An 18,642-nucleotide genomic window follows, 5' to 3' on the forward strand; every position below is an offset into this window, starting at 1 on the left:
GCTCCTGCCCACACCAACCGGGCCCACCTGGTCCTGAGCTGCTGGATACAGCTGTCTGTGAATCCCCGACACCCACGTGGCCTTGTTGCCCCAGACAGGCACTAAAGAGGCTCAGCCCTTCCTGTTTTCATGTCTGCCAATCCGTGTAACCTCACTGATCCTCCTGAACCCTGCCTTGGCCGAGAGTCCTAACCGCAATCTTCCAGAATCTGGTTCCCTCGGGAATAATGGAGGCTTGGAGCTCAGCGTGCCAGACTCAGACCTTTGGAGCCTGGGAGGCTTGGCCTAGGTTCTGACCCCCTCTTTGAGCCTCGGTTCATGCTGTATAAAATGAGGGAGTGTCTAGATGTGTGGTTGTCAAACTGGGTTCCGTGGAACTGGTTTGGGAGCTAGGGAGGTGTTTCTTACACTGTTGTGGTCCAAAACTCACCCCCTAGGTTGTCTGCTAGAAATGCAGATTCTCGGCCCCCACCCAGATTTACTGAATCAGAATCTGAAGGACTGTGGGCACATGGACCAGGATTTTTAACAAGTTCCCCCGGTGATATGGTCGAACACAGGATTTGATGATCACGAGGCTGGGCAATTTTGTATAGTGGGGTTTGAGGTGAGATTTTGTTTGAGAATGAATCATAGAGGGTAATATATTTGGGAACACCCAACTGGCAGAACTGGAAGGGCCTCCAAGGACTCGTTTCTGGTTTTTGTGTGACTAGAGGGTGGGACAGAAACCAAAGCGTATCTGGAGATTAGGGGGACCCAGGAAGATGCAGCGCTATCCCGAGCGTGGCCAGCAGGGGTCGCCTGGAGCCGCAGAATCTGCCTCCGCCACCCAGCATCCTGGGATGCTGCCTTGCTGATAGGAAGCTTGTTGCAGATCCTGGGATTTGTCCCTAGTCAGAACCGACCCCTCCTTTCTTAGGGCAGGGGCTGGGGATCGAGGGGCCAGTCACGGTGTCTCCCAGCTCGTCCATGTTTTTCCGAAAACTCTCAGCTCCCAGCCCAAGTCCCTCATTCCCAGTACTGTTGGGGGGGGGGTCCCCTCATTCCCAGTACTCTACTAGGGAGCAGCTGTGTGCATTGCCTTGGGCCGTGCCTGAGAACAGCACCTTCAGGCCCGCCTCTTGGGGTCTAGGGCTGGGAGGGCCTGCCTCTGTCACCCTCACACTCCCTGTGTGCCCTAAGACTATAGAATTATGGGGACCCTCCATCTCCAGCTGCCCAAGGCTGAGAGGGCCAATGGTCCTGGGGCCATCATTTTGTAGCAAACTCCCCGATGGGGTGGGCCATAGGCCCCCCACCCCCGCCCCAGGGACAGAGCCATCCACCCCACTCCACCCCTCCGCAGGAAAAGACTGAGTGAGGAGGAGAAAGACCATTTATTTCTCCACCCACAGTGGGACTGGTAGGTTTTCAAAAGAGCAATCGCTGGCGTCCCTTTAAATCTTGGCTGACTTCCGCCGTGGCAGCCAATCAACAGAGGCGGAGCTGGTGAGTTGCCTGGGCAACAGGCCCCTGGTTGGCCAAGACCATCAGCCACCCCACTGCCCACTCCCAAGGAAAGCAAAATGGACTCTTTGCTGCCCGGTCTGCTTTTTAGACCTGCTGGCCTAAGCTAGGCCTCCTTGTCTTGCTCCTGAAGCCAGAAGCTCCAGCCTTTGGATCTTGACATTTGGGAGCATTTGGTGGAGAGGATGGAGTGGGGAGGAAAGGAGAACAGTGCCTTATCTGGGACAGACATAAGGCCTGGGGATGGGAGGGGAGAAGAAGGACGTCAGAGTCCCAGAAGGATGGAGACACCAGCACAGAATAAGATCCCTCTGGCCCTCTCTCGAGGGGGGGCCCTTCTCTCTGGCCTGCCCCTTTGCAAACCTGCTGACTAAGCTGGGGCTTCTACCCCATGGGCCCACAACTGCCCATCAGTGGGTGGTAGAGATGGGTGACAGAGATGGGGGGGGCGGTGAGAGGCTGAGCTTCCCAAGGGCCCCTTACCCCTTGGAGCCCCAGCAGGCCCCCGGGGTGCTTGACCTGAATCCTGCCTGTGGACAAGCCTGTACTGATGTGATAGAGACACAGATGGGAATCCATATGGAGTATCACAGGGGTCTTCTGTCTCTTTCCCCCCAGTCTGGGGGTAAGTAGAGGCACGTGGGTGTGCGTGCATGTGTTCAACAGGACACGTGTTTGCGTGAGGGGGTGGGGCTCTGTCTTTTTGGTAGGGAGGTTGCTGTGGTTCCTGGTACTCTCTCCGCCACCCTCTCGGGGAGCTACAAGTCGGAGCCGGCTGGCCTGCCATCCTCCCAGCATATTCCAACTACCTCCAGCCACATCTCCAGAATGCTTCTGGCTCCTTCCGCAGGCTCCTCCCCAGCCCTGAACCTGGGCCGCCAGGACACACCTGGTTGAGGGAGGCAAGTGCCGGACCAGGGGGCCAAGCAGGAGGGAAGGTGGGCAGCCTCGGGCTTCAGGCCTTGGCCGCAGCCTCGGACACGCCCTGGGCTGTGAGCTCCGCCAGCACGTTGTCTAGGTAGCTAGCGTCTGGGTAGCCGTGGCCTGTGAGGTTGGACCCAAACTCGGTCTTGTGGTGGATCTCATTCCACACCACGGTGTCCGACTCGCCCGTGGTGTTGGATGTGCCGATGGTGAAGATGAGTCTCCGCTCCCAGGCCGTGATAAGCAGCCTGAGCACCTGGTGGGCAGATACCGGGGCAGGTGTGGGTGTGAGGGGAGGGCCCCCGCAGCCCCACCCTGTGGCTGGAGCCCCCATCCCCTGCCCCCTAGTCCAGCCTCCCTCCCTCCCTGGCCACTCTGTGGCTCCGTTAGTGCCTTCTAAGCCCTGCAGCCTTCCCAGTGGCCACCCAGCCTGGCCGTGTCCCTAGATGGGGTCCCAGTAAGAGCTCCTTCCAGGCTCTCTGCCTGTTTCATCTGGGTCACAAATGGAAGGCCCTCAGCTGTATCTGGTGTGCTAAATAGCCATTTGGTGACTTCCGGGGCAATATTCAAAAACCTGGAGATTTCACATGAAAGTCAGGAGGTCGGAGGTCTCTTGAACAACAGGAAGTGAGGCCGACAGCCGGGAGTGTGGTGGTGGAGAGCCTGGACTGCATGGGGTGAAAGCCAGGCTTTCCCACTTACTAGCCTGTGTGACCTTGGGCAAGTCACTTGCCCTGTCGGAGACTTCCGGTAAAATGGAGTCAAGACCTTGACCTCACTAAGCTGTAAATGAGATGGGGGGTGTGAAGCAACTGGCAGGGCTGGACTTGCACTAGGGGGTAGTGGTCGCTGTTGGTGCAGAGAGAAAACAGGGACTGGGGGTGAGGGGGACCCTGGCCAGCTTCCACACCTCTGCACCCTCAGGGCACCCACCTTCCGGCCCTTCTCGTTGTTGGGTAGATAGCAGTGGCGCGGGAAGCCTCTTGCGGTGAACTTCTTGCCTGGGTTGGGGTGCTCGGGGCCCTGTGGGGAGGGGAGCACAGGCTTGAACCGCAGATAGGTGGGAAGCGGGGTGGGGGGGCTCTGCAGGGTTCAGAGGATTTGAGACCACGGGGCCAGGGCGGGGGTGACCTGGATGCCTGTGGGGATGTCGTAGACAATGCGGATGGTCTGGGTGTCAGCGAAGCCCGGCAGCGAGTGGGGGATGAGGTGGAACTCCATCTTCCCGGGCGGCTGAGTGCCCGTCTTCTCTCCGTAGATGGCCTTGCAGGTGGGGCACTGCAGGCTGCCATCCTGGGGCGGGGACAGCGGCTGGCGGTGAGGCCCCCAGGCATCCCGGCCACGCCCCTCTGCCTGCGCCCCACCCACTGGCCCCACCCACTGGCCCGCGCCTCCCACCTTGTTGCCATTGGAGTACATGGCCACGAGGCACAGCAGGTGGTACATGTGGCCGCAGCGGCCCAGGCGGCCCACAAGCTCGGGCCGCACGCCCTTGTGCCGAAGCACGCCCTCGTAACCGGATGCGGTGACCAGGCGCTCCATGCAGATGGTGCAATCCTGGGGCAGGGGCACAGAAAGGAGACTGAGGATGGGCCAGGGCAGGATACCCTCAGGTGGGCGCGGCCCCTGGGCGGGGCCACGCCCCCAGGCCCCCAAGTCCCCAAGGGTGTCAGACTGCCTTGCCTCTGGTACCCATTTGGCAAAGGGCGAGGACACCCCCTTACACTGAATGCAGACACATGGCAGAGGAAGACGGGGCCCCCTCGCAGCCCCCCTCCAGAGGTATTACAGCTTTAACTATACAAAAGAAAATTTTAAATATGGGGTGGAAAATACGGGTGAAAATAAGATACGAAAACTGTCATTCTTCAGGAGATTGACAAATGTGATTCTATTACATCAAAGCATTTCTGTTTATCACAAGACATTGCATAAAAGGGAAAAGGCGAACCCCCAGACTGGGAGGAGACACTGACACACAGAACCATAGGAGAGGGTGGTAGGGTGGGAGGTCGCCGCCCTCTGCCCAGGCCAGGACCCGCCCGTGGGGGCTCACCTCATCTGGCGGGTTCTTCACCTTCTGCATGTACCTTCGAACCACATCCTCGGGGTTCTTACCTGCAAGGACACAGCGGGGTGGGTTCGAGGGTGCCTAGAATCTCCCCCTGAGGGCTTGGCTCAGGACGGGGTCAGGGGTCAGAGAGGGGTTGGCAGGAGTCACCTGTCAGCGGTTGCCGCACTCAGAGTTGGTGGCAGAGGGGGTCAGGGAAAAGGGAGCTGAGATCAGGAGATGGAGGTGGAGTTCTAAGTCCTATGAGCAAACTGGAGTTAGGGGTCAGAGGCGCTGGGGTCAAGGGTGAGGTTAGTGGGGTCAGGGTCAGCGCGGAAGGCGTACTCTTCTTGAGGTGCTTCTTCTTGGTCTTGCGGCACGCCCCGGGCACCCCGGGCACGGGCTTGACGTCGCTCTTGCTCACAGGCGGCGGGTGCAGGATGGGCTTGGGGGCCCGCGTCAGGCACACCGGCAGGCCCGCGGCACACAGCAGGATCCCGGTCATACCTGGAGAGAGGGCGGGGCCGTCAGGGTGCGGGGCGCCCACCTGGTCCGCTCCCACCCCGCCCTCCCGCCATTGGGTGAGCGCTTGAGCCCTCCTCAGGCCCCGCCCACCTGCTCGGCCCGGGAATCCGGGAGCCTTCAGGTGGGTAGGCTGGGGCCCCCTGCGCCCCACCGCGGGTGGAAGCCGAGTGGAATGTCTTCTGCAGTCCCCCCACAATGTCAGTGGGACGTTTCCTCTGGGCCCCGCCCACTAGTCCCGTCAAGGGGCGGGGCCACAGGGCAGATAGGTGGGGCCTCCTCCTCGTGGGCCAATACCCTTCTGCCACTTCAGGGCTGGATCTCACCTGCCAGGGCTGGATGGACTGGCCCGGTACCGTTCAAGTTCTTCACCGGGAGCGCCGGGACCCTGAGGGGAGAAAAGAGGCCGTAGTGGACTCCAGCCCCACACCAGAAGATCAGGGGATCCTGGTTTGCCTTCTGGCTCCTGGGCATACTCTGACCTCTTTGCGCCTGTCCCGTCATTTAGAATGATCACCAGGGTCACAAACATCCTTCTTTGGGGGGGGGGGTGGTATGTGATTGGGATCTCTGCCCCAGTTACAATGGAATGGACCCCTAGACTTAGTACTTTCTTCCCCACACCTCAGCTGGTCTCCCTTGCTTGGGGTCCAACAGCTCCCTTCCACTGGCCACTGTGCCTTAAAACCAACTATGAGTGATGTAGCCACTCCAGCATTTCTCCCAATAAAAGGTTCTGGGAAAGAGGCATTCAGGGATCAAATAAGTTACGAAACACTTCACTGTCTCCTTGAAAATTCACAACATAGATGAGCACATTGAAGGCTCTGATAAGTCCTGCATAAGGAAATATGATTGGGAATGATAAATCCAGGTTTTCCAAAGACATTTTACAATGAACACTTTTTTACCCCTCTCGAAGACCTACTAATGTCGGTTCCTATAACTGAGGCATTGCTTCTCTTCAAATGCAGAGGCCCTAGGAAACCATAGCCTGCTTCCCCTCTTTGCCCTCCCTGACCAAAGAGCTCTGGCTGATTTTAAATGCTCTCATATCTCAGCTCAAGCACTAACTGGCTGGGTGTCACACCGCACTTCACAGCACCTTTCTTAAGCCTGTCTCCCATCTGTAAAGTGGCACGTTCCTTATGTTTGCTGCGAAGAGTCCATGAGATTATGCACGTTGAGGGTCCCACAGAATTCCTGGCACCTAAAAAAGCCATTACCTATCACCAACACCCCACTGATGAGTAATCCTGCTTGAGCAGTTTTACCTCTCTGCACCTCAGCCCTCTAAGTCATGGTGTATCTCACCTTCCCCTTGGAGAAGAAACCATGAAAGTACTGCAGTGACAAGCTTGGGCAAGTCGCTGAACCTCTGTGACCCTCGGTTTCCTCATCTGTAAAATGGGGATAATCACACCTCACACCCAGGGCTGCTGGGAGGGCTGAATGAGAGTGGCTGCGGTGATCTGTACACTATGCCCGCCTGAGTTGTCACGACTTCAGCGCTGGATTACAGAGGTGTACTACGGTCTGTCTGGCTGTTGACATGCTGGATAGATAAGTCTCCATGCAGAGACGTGTTATTCAAGCCAGGGGAGCCAGAAGGGCTTGGGCAATGTGCCAGGAGAGGGTGCAGGAGGGGATGGGGGCAGGGACAGCTGGGGAAGTTGCTGCTACCGCCCCTTTGCCTGTCTGCTAAGGTCTGAGCCTGGGCCAGGGCTGCCTGGTTACCTGGCCCTGGCAGGCACAGGCGATCCCGGGCAGCCGGCTGGAAAGCATATTTGAGCAAATGGTATACTTGGCAGGCTCAGGCGCAGCTGCAGCAGATCCAGAAACATACACACACACACACTCCTGGGGAACAGGCATTATTTTTCCGTGTACACATATACTGGGGGAACATACCACACATCCAAGTACACAGACACACACACACTACATAGAGAACACTGCGCCAACAGGCACCTACCCACACAGATACACACATCCCAGGAAGCTCCTTCCCCAGACACAGACACGGAATACATGTGCATGGGGGAAACGCACCACACACATTTGCACGCAGACACACAAAAGCACACAAATGCACCAACATACTAGGGAACATATACCACGCACACATATATCCAAAGACACACACAGATGCATCTCAGGGAACACACACACACACACTTCTGCAGGGGACACACCATGCACATGGAGGCACACCCATGCACACAGCGTGAGGGCATGCCATTGGACAAGAGAAGCCAGCTCGTGCAGCCACCCGGTGCACATGGGGACACACACAGACATGCAGATGCTTGGCTGGGGAGGCCCCCACTTTGCCCAGAGTCTTGTGCACCCCTGCACTGCACACAGGCTCTACTCTCCCTGCTCAGCAGCACAGACTGAACTTGGGCTCCCTGCAGCACTCCTCCCAGACCCCCAGATGGCATGGGGAGGGGTCTGCAGCAGGGTACCACCTGGTCACAGTTGAGGTGTGTGTGCAGAAAGGTGCTGTGCCTCAATTTCCCCATCTGTAATGGGGATTAAAGCCCTGTGAGCATTCAGTGAGTTAAAACATGCAAAGCTCATAGTATGGTGAAAGGGTGTGAGTGGAGAAGGATTTTCTCCTTCTTGTAGCCTGCCGGGACCCAAGAGATGGGGCTGAGTTTCCATCTGACCCTCCAAGGTCTGTCATAATCCTCTAGAACCTTCCTGTAGGATATCACCTAATCTCATCCCTCCTCTTACTCTTACAGGAAAACAAAGGGGCACGTACCTCAAGCTCCTCCTCTTCCCTGCCCTGTCCTTTAATAGAGTTCTAGTGTAGGCATACTGCTAAGGCCCTCAGAATATCTAGGTCCCCCCCACCTCCTATCTTCCCTTCTGTCTCATGAAAAAAAAAAAATCCTTCTTTTTCTCCATGGCTATCTGTAAAATGGATAGCAAGAACAATATTTAGCGTGCAAGCAACTACTGCTTGTCTTCTACTGGTGGCAGACATCACTAATCCATCACCGCACTCTCAAGCAGAGCAGAATCCTCAGCACAGCCTCTGCCCATCAGGGAGGATCGTTCCCTACCCCAGGTCCATCTAATGCCCAGCATCTGGTCCAGTTCATGACCCTGGTCTTGCTGAGTCTTTGTCCTGGGATTTAGGCAGGAGGGCACCTCGGAAAGGGAAGGTTTCTAAAATTTCAGCCGCCCAACAATTTCTGGCAGCCCTTAAAAACCACAGAACCCAATTTGCAAAAATGAGTCTTGCTCCTGGGAAGGTGGTGGATAGGGTGTGACAGTGGGGCTGTTTTTTATTTACTCATTACGAGCCGGGGAAGAGTGTGAAGGCAGCCCCCAGCCTCTCTCAATCTGCAGGCCCTCTGAGAGAACCCAGGGTAGCAGGGTTCCCACGATGCCCGAGCGTGGGAGCCGCCCGGGGCCCCCTTTTGATGTGGGATGTACTGTTTCCTCCGAGTCAGCGAGCACATCCTCATGCCCTGGACAAGAGTCTGGTGCCCGCAGGCCTCCCGGAAGGGGGGCCGGCCTGCACTCTCTGCTCCACCCTCTTGGGGCCCAGGCTGGCAAATGGTAAGAGGAAGCCATCGGACCCCCTTGAGATCTGCTCTAACCAGAAGCCAGGGCTGGCCACCCCAGGATGGAGGTGGGTCCCATTGCCATGCTGGGTTTCCTGCTGTCTTTCCCACCTCTGCATCGGCCCTGTTCTTCTTCTGCCCTCAACCCCACACAGATCCTACCTTGCTTGGGGTAAAATCCAACCTCCTTACCCTATGTGAGATAGCCAGTACCTACGCCTTGAACTGTGTTTCCCCTGTAGTTACCCCTCACCCACCCTACCCCAGCCCCACCCCACCTACCCCCCTGGTCTTTGTGCTGAACACACCAGCCATATTCCTACCCCAGGGCCTTTGCACTTGCTGATCTTTCAGAATGCTCTTCCCCAGATATCCTCATGCCTTGATCCCTCACTTAACACAGATTTCTGCTCAAATGTCACCTTATCAGAGACCTTCCCTACCATTTTACTCCAGAGAAATCTCTTGTCTTTGCATTACCTTATTGATTAGTTGATTGTCTTAGTGCTAACCATGACCTGATTATAAAGTCTTTGATCTGACCAGGCCCTCCCTGACTCTGTGGCCTCATCTCCTAAACCTTCCATTTCGCTCCTCCAGACACATCTGTTGTGGCTCTAACCCACCAGGCATAGTCCCCTGTCAGGGCCTTTGCACCTGCTGTGCCCTCTGCTCGAAGGCTTTCCCCCCAGATGCCAAATGGCTCTCCGAGGTCTCTGCGGCAATGCCACCTCATCACAGAGAACTTCCTTGACCACCTGACTTCAACCCTAGTATACAGCACGTAGCAGGTGTTTGAGAAACACTTGTTGCATGAAGGAAGGAAGGCTGAATTTGGTGGGAACCTTCTGAGCAGGTGACCCATGAGCACACATTCAGGCCTTTTGTCCCCATGTGTTCTCTACACATATTTGAAGTGAGCCTTGAAGGAGGTGTCCCAGAGAAACACCATCTAGGGCCTCTAGTTCCCTGGAGTTCCTCTGCCAGCACTCACGCTCAGGGGACGTCCTGCCCAAAGGCCTAAGCAAATGTTTCCTGAGAAATTCCCAGAAGTGCTCTGCATCCCAGTTGGGGCCGAGGTTCCATGACGAGGTTTTGAGGATCCCGGGCATTGCACAGAAATTGTCTTGGTGAATGCACCACACAGAGACAGGCAAAGGGGTGTTCCCTGTGGTCAAAAATTCCAGGCACTCACTATGGGCCCGATGCTGTTGTCCTGTTTCACTCCCCTCATCTAATCGTTCCCCAAAGTCTACGACATCCCCACTATAGAGAGGGGAAAAAACTGAGGCCCAGAGAGCTGAAGTAATTTGCCAGTGGTAGAGCCAGGATTCCAGCCCAGGCTGTCAGACTCCAGAGTCTGTGCTTAGCCATATGACATGAACCGAGTTCCCTCATCATGGCTCAGTGGCCCAGGCAGGAGGCTCTGTCTGAGAGAAAACCCCCCAGGACTGGTCTGAGAAAGAGGGCTGGGGTGTTTGGCTTTCCTTCTTGTCAAGGAAGAACAGAGAGGCTTCATATCTACACAGACTGGAAGGCAGTGTTCAAAGGCAGGATGAGATAATGCAAGATTTTCCTAGCTGCTGTTCCTCACACTGTTCCCTGCCTTTTCCTGCCTGGGCATCTCTGCTACACTGTTCCTCCAGCCTGTCCCTACTATTCGTAATTCACACCTGTCCTTTGAAGACAGGCTCAAAGGCCACTGTCTTCATGAGGGCTTTTCTGATCTACCTCAAATAGATCCATAGCTACCCCTTTTAATTCCCAAGGGACCATGCTTCTCTCCCCCCACCCTGCTGTTTTTGTTTTGTTTTGTTTTTAGGATACAGACATATTATCTTGCTTTCTGGTTGTATGGTTCCACTTCTATCTCTTGCACCAGATTGTGATCTTCTAGAAATGTGTCTGAACCAGCTCTCGGGCCCTTGCATTGTGGACGAAACCCCATGCAAATGGGTTCTCAGGAAGTACCAAATGAAGGAGTTGAATCAAAGAAAAAATTGGCCTGCTAGTTCTATGGTCCCTTCAGAGGACCCATGGTGCAGTTCTAATACCAGTGTCCCCCCCAGAGACAAGGATGGAGCAGGATTGGCAAATACATGACGTGTGTAGTACTCTTGCCATTCCTGCACCCATGGCAGGCATCACCAATCGATCCCAGCATTCCCTTCTACTAAGCCAAAACACAACTTCAGACTCCTCCTCAAGAGTGCTCCTGGAAGACATAACCTTTCGAGCAGAGATGGTGCATGAGATGAAATCTGTCATTGGTTTTAGGGATGATGGGACTGAGGCCAAAAGAAGGGAAGTGACTTCACTAAAGTCACCCAGCTGGTTAGCAGTGCAGCTGGCACCAGTTCCTGGAGTTTCCGAGTCAGAGGCCAGGGCTGACCCCACCAGGCAGATCTGTGGGGCCATCTGGAGTTGAGCAAGCTTTGTGAGCCCACCAGACCCTGAAGTTCTTGATGTGGACCCCGGAGCTGGCTCAGGCCCAGGCAGGCTGCCTGAGTGGCCGAACAGAGGACCCATGGGCCTGTTTTGACTACTCGTCTCTCTGTCCCAGGCACGAAGTAGGGTTTGGGACCGCAGGGAAGAAGGAAGCCACATGGTCACGCCCTTTAGGCCAGCTGCGTTCCCATCCTTCTGCCCACAGCTGGGCTCCCTGTCTTCCCCCTGCCCCTGTGCCCTGGGTAGGCGCCAGACAAGTCACATTCTCTGGTGATGGTTTCCAGGTCCCCTGATGGGCCTCAGGGGCCCTCGGGACACCTGGTGCTTACCCCGTGGTCCCTTAGGGAACCTTGGGAGGATCTGGCCTCGGTCACTTGGGTCCAAGTGGGTGAGGAAAGGGCAGAGTGAGAGTGCCATGTTGGGGAGAAGGAAGTTGAACAGTCCCTGGGGATCCCCCACGTTCCTTGGGCCTGCTCCCCTCACCTGCTCCTTCTACCTATACCTGGGACCAGCCAAGTCTCCGCTCTCACTCCCCTCTGCAGGGCCCAGGGCTGAGGACATTACACTGAGCTCCAGGGTGCCCCCTGGGCCTAGCAAAACCACATGCCATCAACAGCTGCTGTATGGAGGCCTTTGCTCACTTCCGCTTTCTGCTTGGACAAGTCTCTGAGCTCCTGTGGGCCTCAGTTTCCCCTCTGTACGATGGAACCTCTCATCCCTGCCCCTGTCTACGCCTAGGGAATAAAGTGTGCAAAAGTCCACTAGGGAGACTTTTTGAGGGCTGGTGGCCACTTAGGGCCAGATTTATCCAGGGGCCTGGGGGCTTAGCATCATTCTCCTTCTGCCCTGGGCTCCCAACCCCCCAGAGCAGGGCTCTGTCAGAGAACCCCGGGGAAGGGGAGGGGAGGGGAGGGCTGGGCTGGCGGGTTCCCACGGCCTGGGGCAGCCACATGCAGACAGGGGTGTGTGGTTTGGCCTCCCAGGGAGCAGGGCAGGAAGTGCTTCAGGTCTGGGGAGTGGGGGTGTTTGGTTTGACCTTGTGGTGAGGCGCCCAGGAGGGAGGGGGGACTGCACAGGAGGCCAGGAAAAGGGGGAGGGTGGGCAGGCCACAGGCCTGACGGGGGGGGGGGGGGGGTGGCGGAGGGAAGTAGGGGGAGACACGGTGAAGGTGAGATTTTCATGATGTCCTTTGAAACACTGAAATGTAATACCTATTAAAGAACTGAAGAACAAAATACGAAGTCTTTAAAAGAAAAACGTAAAATCACTGGTGGAAGTAGAAAATGGGAAGAAAACACCTAAATATACTGACAATATCAAAGCCCACCTCCAGATGGGCTCCTGTCTCCTGCATTGGCCCTACCTGTGGCATAGTCTCAATATCCAGAGGGAACCTGTTACAACAAAGTCACACCAGCCTCTCCAGCTGACAACCCTCCTGGCTTCCATTTCACTCAGAATAAAAGCCCAAGTCCCGCACCATCCCCCCAACCCTCCCAGCCTCAGGCCCTAGAAGACTGGCCCCATTTCATCTCTGACCTTATCTCCCACCCTCCATGCTCACTGCCTGCAGCCTCTCCAGCCACAATGACTTCCTCAAACATACCAGGCCTGCTCCCGCCTCAGGGCCTTTGCACAAGCTGTTCCGTCTGTCTGGAATGCTCTTCCCCCAGTTCTCCACGTGGCTTGCTTTTTAACCTCCTTTAGCCTTTGCTCAAATGTTACATTCTCAGGGAGGCCTCTTGTGACCTCCTTATTTAAAAATCACGCCCCTCTCATCGGTCCTACATGTCACCCACTCTTTACGTTTCCTCTGCAGCAGCTACCCCTCTCCGGACCACATTCTAGAATTTATTTATTTAGTTTATTGTTTGAGTCTCACGAGACTGTGGTTCGGGGAGGTTAGGGATTATCTGCTCTGTCCACTGTCAGATCCCCAGGGCCCCAAACAATGCCTGGAACACAGTAGTTGCTCCACGGATATGGGCTAATTCCTTTAAAAACAGATAAACATAAGATCCTGTAAAGAAGGTCAAAAGAAACTACAGACTGTGACAGATGAAAAGATGGCACGTAAGGGCTTAAGACCCTTAACGCACAAGCAGTGTGTGCAAATCAGTAAGGGAGCAAAAAGTAGCCCAAGAGAAGGACAAGCAAAAGGAATAGACAAGTAATTAGCAAAAGAAGGAAGCGCTGGCGGCCGGCAAATAGGTTCTCAGGCTCACGGAGAACCAGAGGTAGGAAGATGCCACTCAAGGGGCATCACTATGACACCGCTCAGGTTGGCGTGGTGTGCCGGCCTGATGCGGGTAAACGGGAGAAGCACCTCTTCCCACAGCTGGCAGGTGGTGTAGACGGTATGGGCTTGAAAACGCTGGCCTTGCGCTGGACAGCAGCCCCGCGTCACAGGTGCAGCAACTGGGGACTAGAGGGGGCGATGAGTCCCGCTGGGGTCACACTGTGAAAGAAGGGGCCAGAGTGGGGCCCGGTCACTCCCCTGGGCTCCCTGAGGCCCAGTGCAATCAGGGCCAGGTCTCTGGGACCCTGGCAAGAAACCTGGCGTGGACAGGCAAGGGAGTAGGGCACCCCAATACCCTGACTCCAACTGAGGACCTTGAACAGGTATCAGCCTTTCGGAGCCTTGTTTCTTCACGTGAAGAGTGGGGAAAATTGGACGCACCGCGTGGGGTTTCTGTGGGCATGATGACAGGCCACGTGTGGAAAGGCCGTGACATGAGGTCGGGGACAAAGCGAACGCTCAGTAAATGGAAACAGGCCTGCAGCTGTCCCCTCTCTCCCCTCCAGCACGTGAGATGGAAACTCTGAGTCTGCCCCGCAGCTGTGTTCCAAAGTGCTGGACACTGCCCTCTCGGGAGACAGGGCGGGTCTTCCCCACCCCTGAGTGTCCCCCAGGCGTGGGCTGCCAGCTGGCTCCCCGCCCCAACACAGGGGCAGTGGAAAAATACCCAGGCCGCGGGCACTGTGTGACCTTGGGCAAGTCGGTGCCCCTCTCCTGTCCTGTTCCCCACCCGGGGCTGAGATGCGGCTGGGGACTGATCACACGGTGGGGACAAATTTAAAGCTCTACATACCATGGGCCCTGCAGAGTCAGGGCGTACGAGTGGTGCTGAGAGGGAAACTGAGGCTAGGGAGGTGAAGCCATGCACCCAAGGTCACCCAGCTGGGAAAGGACTGGACCCGGGGTCTGTGTCAGTCCTGTGGGACAGAAGGAAGTGCGAAGAAGAGAACAGGAAGGAAAAGGAAAGGTGGCGAGGGGAACCACAGACAGACAGATGGACAGAGAGATACACAAACCCTGTTATCGGTTACACCGTGCACTCCTAGAACTCCGATGTTGAAGTCCTTACCCCCAGGGCCTCGGACACTTTGGAGACTGGTCCTTGCAGAGGGGATTAGAATGAGGGATTAGAGTGTTTTAACGACATTAGCACAGGCCCTAGCCTATGACTGGTGTCCTCACACAGTGGAAAATGGGCACATAAACATAGAGTCAGAGAGACCATGTGGAAGGCCATGAGGGCACGGGGATGTGGGGGACCAGGGCGAGGCCTGGAGGTCTGGCTGCCTGGCTCCTCAGAGATCTTCATCTGTCTCCCTGCACAGGCTGTGCCCTGGCAATAGGGGCTTCAGCAGGAGGAACCAGGGTCCCCTACCTCCACCCACCTTGCTCACAAGCCCCTTGTTTGGAGGCAGAACCCACAGGTCCTGTGCCCGCCCCCCCCTCTGAGCCACAGAGAGTATTTTTAGCTCACGTTCTTTGGAGGGGTGAGGGGGCTTGACACAGGCTTGTCTGGCTGGGCAGGGTCTGGATGGCTTTGGAGGGATGAGAAAGGCCTTGACGGTTCCCACCCCGCCCCCTTCCAGGCCAACGCCTGTTCTCAGAGAGGGTAACAAACGGCTCCCAGGGGGAAGAGTGCATACTGGGCGGAGGCACATGTCTGGGAGAATGGAGTTCCAGCAGGTCATGGGAGGACATGCTCAATGGTCAGCCCAGCACTCCCAAGGAGAAATTCTTCTTCTCCCTATAACCCTCTTGAGCTTAAGCACACTCTATAGCTCCCCACTGTTGGCAGCAAAAAGCCTTAAGGCTCCAATCTGGCTCTGTACCTCCATTTGGGAAAAATCTCAGCCCCTCCTGTTCCAGCAGGAAACCTCCATCCTTGTACGGTCTCCAGAACCTGCTGGACACATTCCCACCCCAGCCCCTTTGCACCTGCTGTGCCAGTACCTGAGACAGCCCTCCCTGCCTGTGCCATGTTCTGCAAGCACCGCTGAACTGCCTATGCTGTTCCCTCAACCTGGAACAGCCTTTCTCCAGTTCTGGCTGCCTCCTCAGAGGGGGTCTTCCCCGACCACCCCCATTCCCTCTCCACCTTACCACCCTATCTCCATACCTCCCGGCGCTTCCCTCTCTCTCCAGCGATTGTGTTCATTTACTCATTTACTTGCTGTATGTTTGTCTCCCTGTCACTCTGGGCCCCATGTGTCTCGTTCAGTTCTGTGAACACACACCCACAGTACATACTTGGAGAATTAATATTGAGCAATAAAGGCTGAGTAATTCCCAGCCTGCTCTGAAAGACTGGGTTGCCCAAAGTTCATCAGTGATGAAGAAATCCACTTCACCTGGAAACCCGCTGAACACACGTAAAAGTGATGCAAAAGGTTCCTGGACCAATTCTTAGGACCAATTCTTAGGATCACTAAGTAGGATGCATGCCTGCATATTTTACTTTTTTTCTACTCTATTCTATGTGTTCTGTTCTACTCCACTCCATTCTATTCTATTCCATTCAAAAAAAAAAAAAAATCTGGTTACAACCTTTTGATTTCGTAACCCAGTAGTGGGTTACAACAATACAGCCCCAGAGAGAAGGTTCTCGAATTTTTGCTGCTGAGGTCCCTGAATTTCCCTGGTCCTGCCCCCTCCACACCCACTTCAGCTGGCTGACTCCCCTTGCTGTCATTCGGGGGCCTGCCGGTCCTCCCTTCTCATAACACAGCCAGTCTGCTACCTACAGGGAACATTCCAGTCCCATGACTCCAAGTGGGTGACTCCCTCCTGCAGTGCCTCTCTGAGAAGACTTCTGACCTCCATGGGGCTCCTCTCTGTTGGCACTGGGCCACTAGGGGCGCACCTCTGCTTGTCCCCATGGCCCGCGCTCTTCTCCCTCAGGAAAGGCCTGGGGGGAAGGCCCAGGGAAGGGTGAGGAGGCAGGTGGCAGCTGCAGCAAGCCACCCCAAGAATCAGGAGTCATTTGCTGCTCTGAGCCCTGGCGGCGGCTCCCTTGCCTCCACACCATCCCTCTCCCTGGATGCCAAGAGTCCTCCCTGCCACCGTAGCCCCATTGCGATGACCAGATGCCGTGCTCAGGTCCACAGCGTCCTCACACCATGGAGATCCTGCTCCCATATGCCACTGTGAGGAGGCTGAGGGTCAATGAAGGAAAAGGATGTGCGCTTCAGCATGCCTAACTCAGAAGTAGCTGAGAGGGCATCTGAACCCAAGCGGTCACCTTCAAAGGGACAGAGGGCAGACAAGGCAGCCAGCTTTAGGGTCTTGTCCCTTCTCCAGCCTGCAGGAGTAACCTCAAAAGTTCCTTCCTGATCTGACCTTTGCTGGTCTTTCCTGGATCAGGCCATGGTGAAAGGAGCAGAGCTGGCTCTTGGTGCCCACCCCACCTGGTCATTTCCCTTCTGGTCTGTCTCAAGGTCAAGGTCTTTGCTCCTCCTTCTCATTCCCACTGGTCAGGCTGAGACGGATGGAGTCAGGGCTCTAGAGCAAGCAGATGACAGACTCTGGCTGGGTCTGTCTCCTGGGGCCTGGGATGCCTTCACCCGGGGATTTCCTCAGTGAAATCCTGCTGGGAAAGCCAATTCCTAGGAGATTCCTTAAAGGGCTGCTCTGGCTAAAACAAGAGCAGAGACGCTGGTTCCTGCGGGCCTGACTTCTCCTGGTCTACCACCCCATGCTGCCACTACCCCATGTCACCCCGGAGTCTCCGGAGCCCCCTGAAAGCCACAGTATCAGCCCAAAGCAACAGGGAAACTTGAGGTGCGGCGTGCAGAGGAAATATTCCTAACAAGTGGCCCAAGTCTGTTGGAGCCTCCATGAGAGAGATGGACAGGAGACTGGGGGAGGGGCGGGAACCTTCTAAAAATTCCAAGACAACACAATACAGTCTCTGGAATTCCCCGGCTCTGAATTCCAATCCCTGCTCTCCAGCTGGGGGACATACCTCTCCCAGCCCTGGCCTCCCCACCTGCAACCTAGGCATGATAGAACCGTCTGGAGCACTAGTCCAGCAAGGGATACACACGGAGCTCACACCATTACTGCTGATATGCCCTCCCACCCTCGCTTGTGAATGGTGGGATCCTGGGGGTAGTTAGGAACCCTCCCTGTGCTTGGGGTTTCCTCATCTGTAAACTGGGGGTGATGCGTCCCGGGCATGGAGGGAAACCAGCGAGAACGCGTTAAGGGGCTTAATTAGTGCTTAGCACAAAGTGAACATCTACTAGATGTTAGATATTGCTCGTGACTTAGGATCACAGCGATTCTGCGCTCCTAGCCCTGGAGGGCAGCCCCCCTGCGCCCGGGGCCCGTCTTACCCCGGCGGGATGGAGGCGCGTGCGCTCACGCTGGTGGCGCGCTGGGGCCCGGGCCGGTTGAGGTTGTTCTGTCCGGGGGTGGGCGCGCCGCCGGGGGCACTTGGGCTCCGCGGGGGCGCCCCGGGGGGCGGCGCCGGCTCGGCGGGGCCGGCAGCGGGCGCGGCCCAGAGCGCGGCGCCGGCGAAGGTGGCGCTGGGGCGGACGGCGAGCGCGCCCGGCGGCCCTCCCGGCGGCGGCGGCGGCTGCGGGGGAGCGGGGGGCGCCTTGCGGCGCTGCGAGGCCAGGATGGCGTTGGAGGCGGCGCGCGTGCTGTTGACCAGCAGGCACTGCTGGCACGAGCAGGGCTGGCCAGAGCTGGCGCCCACGGGCCACGACTGCGACTTGGGGATGGAGCCGACGGTGAGAGGGTAGGCCAGGTCCAGGCGGCGGCGCAGGCGGCGACGGCGGCGCGTCTGGCGGTTCATCTGCGACATGCTGTTGAAGTAGATGAGGTAGCAGAAGCCGAGCGACGAGAGGTCGAGCCACGGGTGCTGCTTCTCGTAGGCGTTCTGGATGGTGATGCAGATGTCCATGTCGTAGGCCGTCCACGCGCCGCCGTCGTTCTCCCACTCCCACACGATGCCCTTGCCCGGCGCCGACGACGGGTCGTAGAAGTTGCGCCGCACGGGTCGCATGGTGCCTGCGCTCACAAGGGGAGGGCGGTCAGAGCGGGGGTGGGGGTTGGGGAGGGCAGCCCCCCCCCAATCAGCACCCACACCGGAGCGGTGGCCGCACAGGCCCCAGGGGAGTGGGGAGTGGCGGGGTGCACCAGGGCTGTTCGGAGGAACCCGGTGCGGGGAGCAGGGGCAGCCAGGGCCATGCACGCAGTGGGGGGCAGGCCGGCCTTCTTGCCTCAGTCCAAACTTCCTTCACCCAGCCCCCTCATGGGAGCTTTAATCAAGCACTCTTCTATTGGCTCATTCGTTCATTCATTCA

At 56.8% G+C, this 18,642-nt stretch overlaps 1 protein-coding gene across 1 annotated transcript in view; it reads right to left on the reverse strand.

The window, feature by feature from the left end:
* Positions 1-1,360: 1,360 nt before the first annotated feature.
* Positions 1,361-18,642, reverse strand: part of DTX1 (deltex E3 ubiquitin ligase 1) — a 34,215-nt gene continuing 16,933 nt past the window's right edge. The window contains exons 3-10 of the mRNA XM_032876228.1: positions 17,668-18,346; positions 5,332-5,393; positions 4,829-4,990; positions 4,490-4,551; positions 3,832-3,990; positions 3,565-3,726; positions 3,367-3,456; positions 1,361-2,689 (exon numbers count right to left, since the gene is read on the reverse strand). Of these exons, the coding sequence (XP_032732119.1) occupies positions 2,465-2,689; positions 3,367-3,456; positions 3,565-3,726; positions 3,832-3,990; positions 4,490-4,551; positions 4,829-4,990; positions 5,332-5,393; positions 17,668-18,346 (1,601 nt within the window). The 3' untranslated portion in view covers positions 1,361-2,464. The remainder of the gene's footprint in view (positions 2,690-3,366; positions 3,457-3,564; positions 3,727-3,831; positions 3,991-4,489; positions 4,552-4,828; positions 4,991-5,331; positions 5,394-17,667; positions 18,347-18,642) is intronic.

The sequence above is a fragment of the Lontra canadensis genome, unplaced genomic scaffold (assembly GCF_010015895.1).
Source record: "Lontra canadensis isolate GAN:19392208 unplaced genomic scaffold, GSC_riverotter_1.0 scaffold58, whole genome shotgun sequence".
Classification (NCBI taxonomy): domain Eukaryota; kingdom Metazoa; phylum Chordata; class Mammalia; order Carnivora; family Mustelidae; genus Lontra; species Lontra canadensis.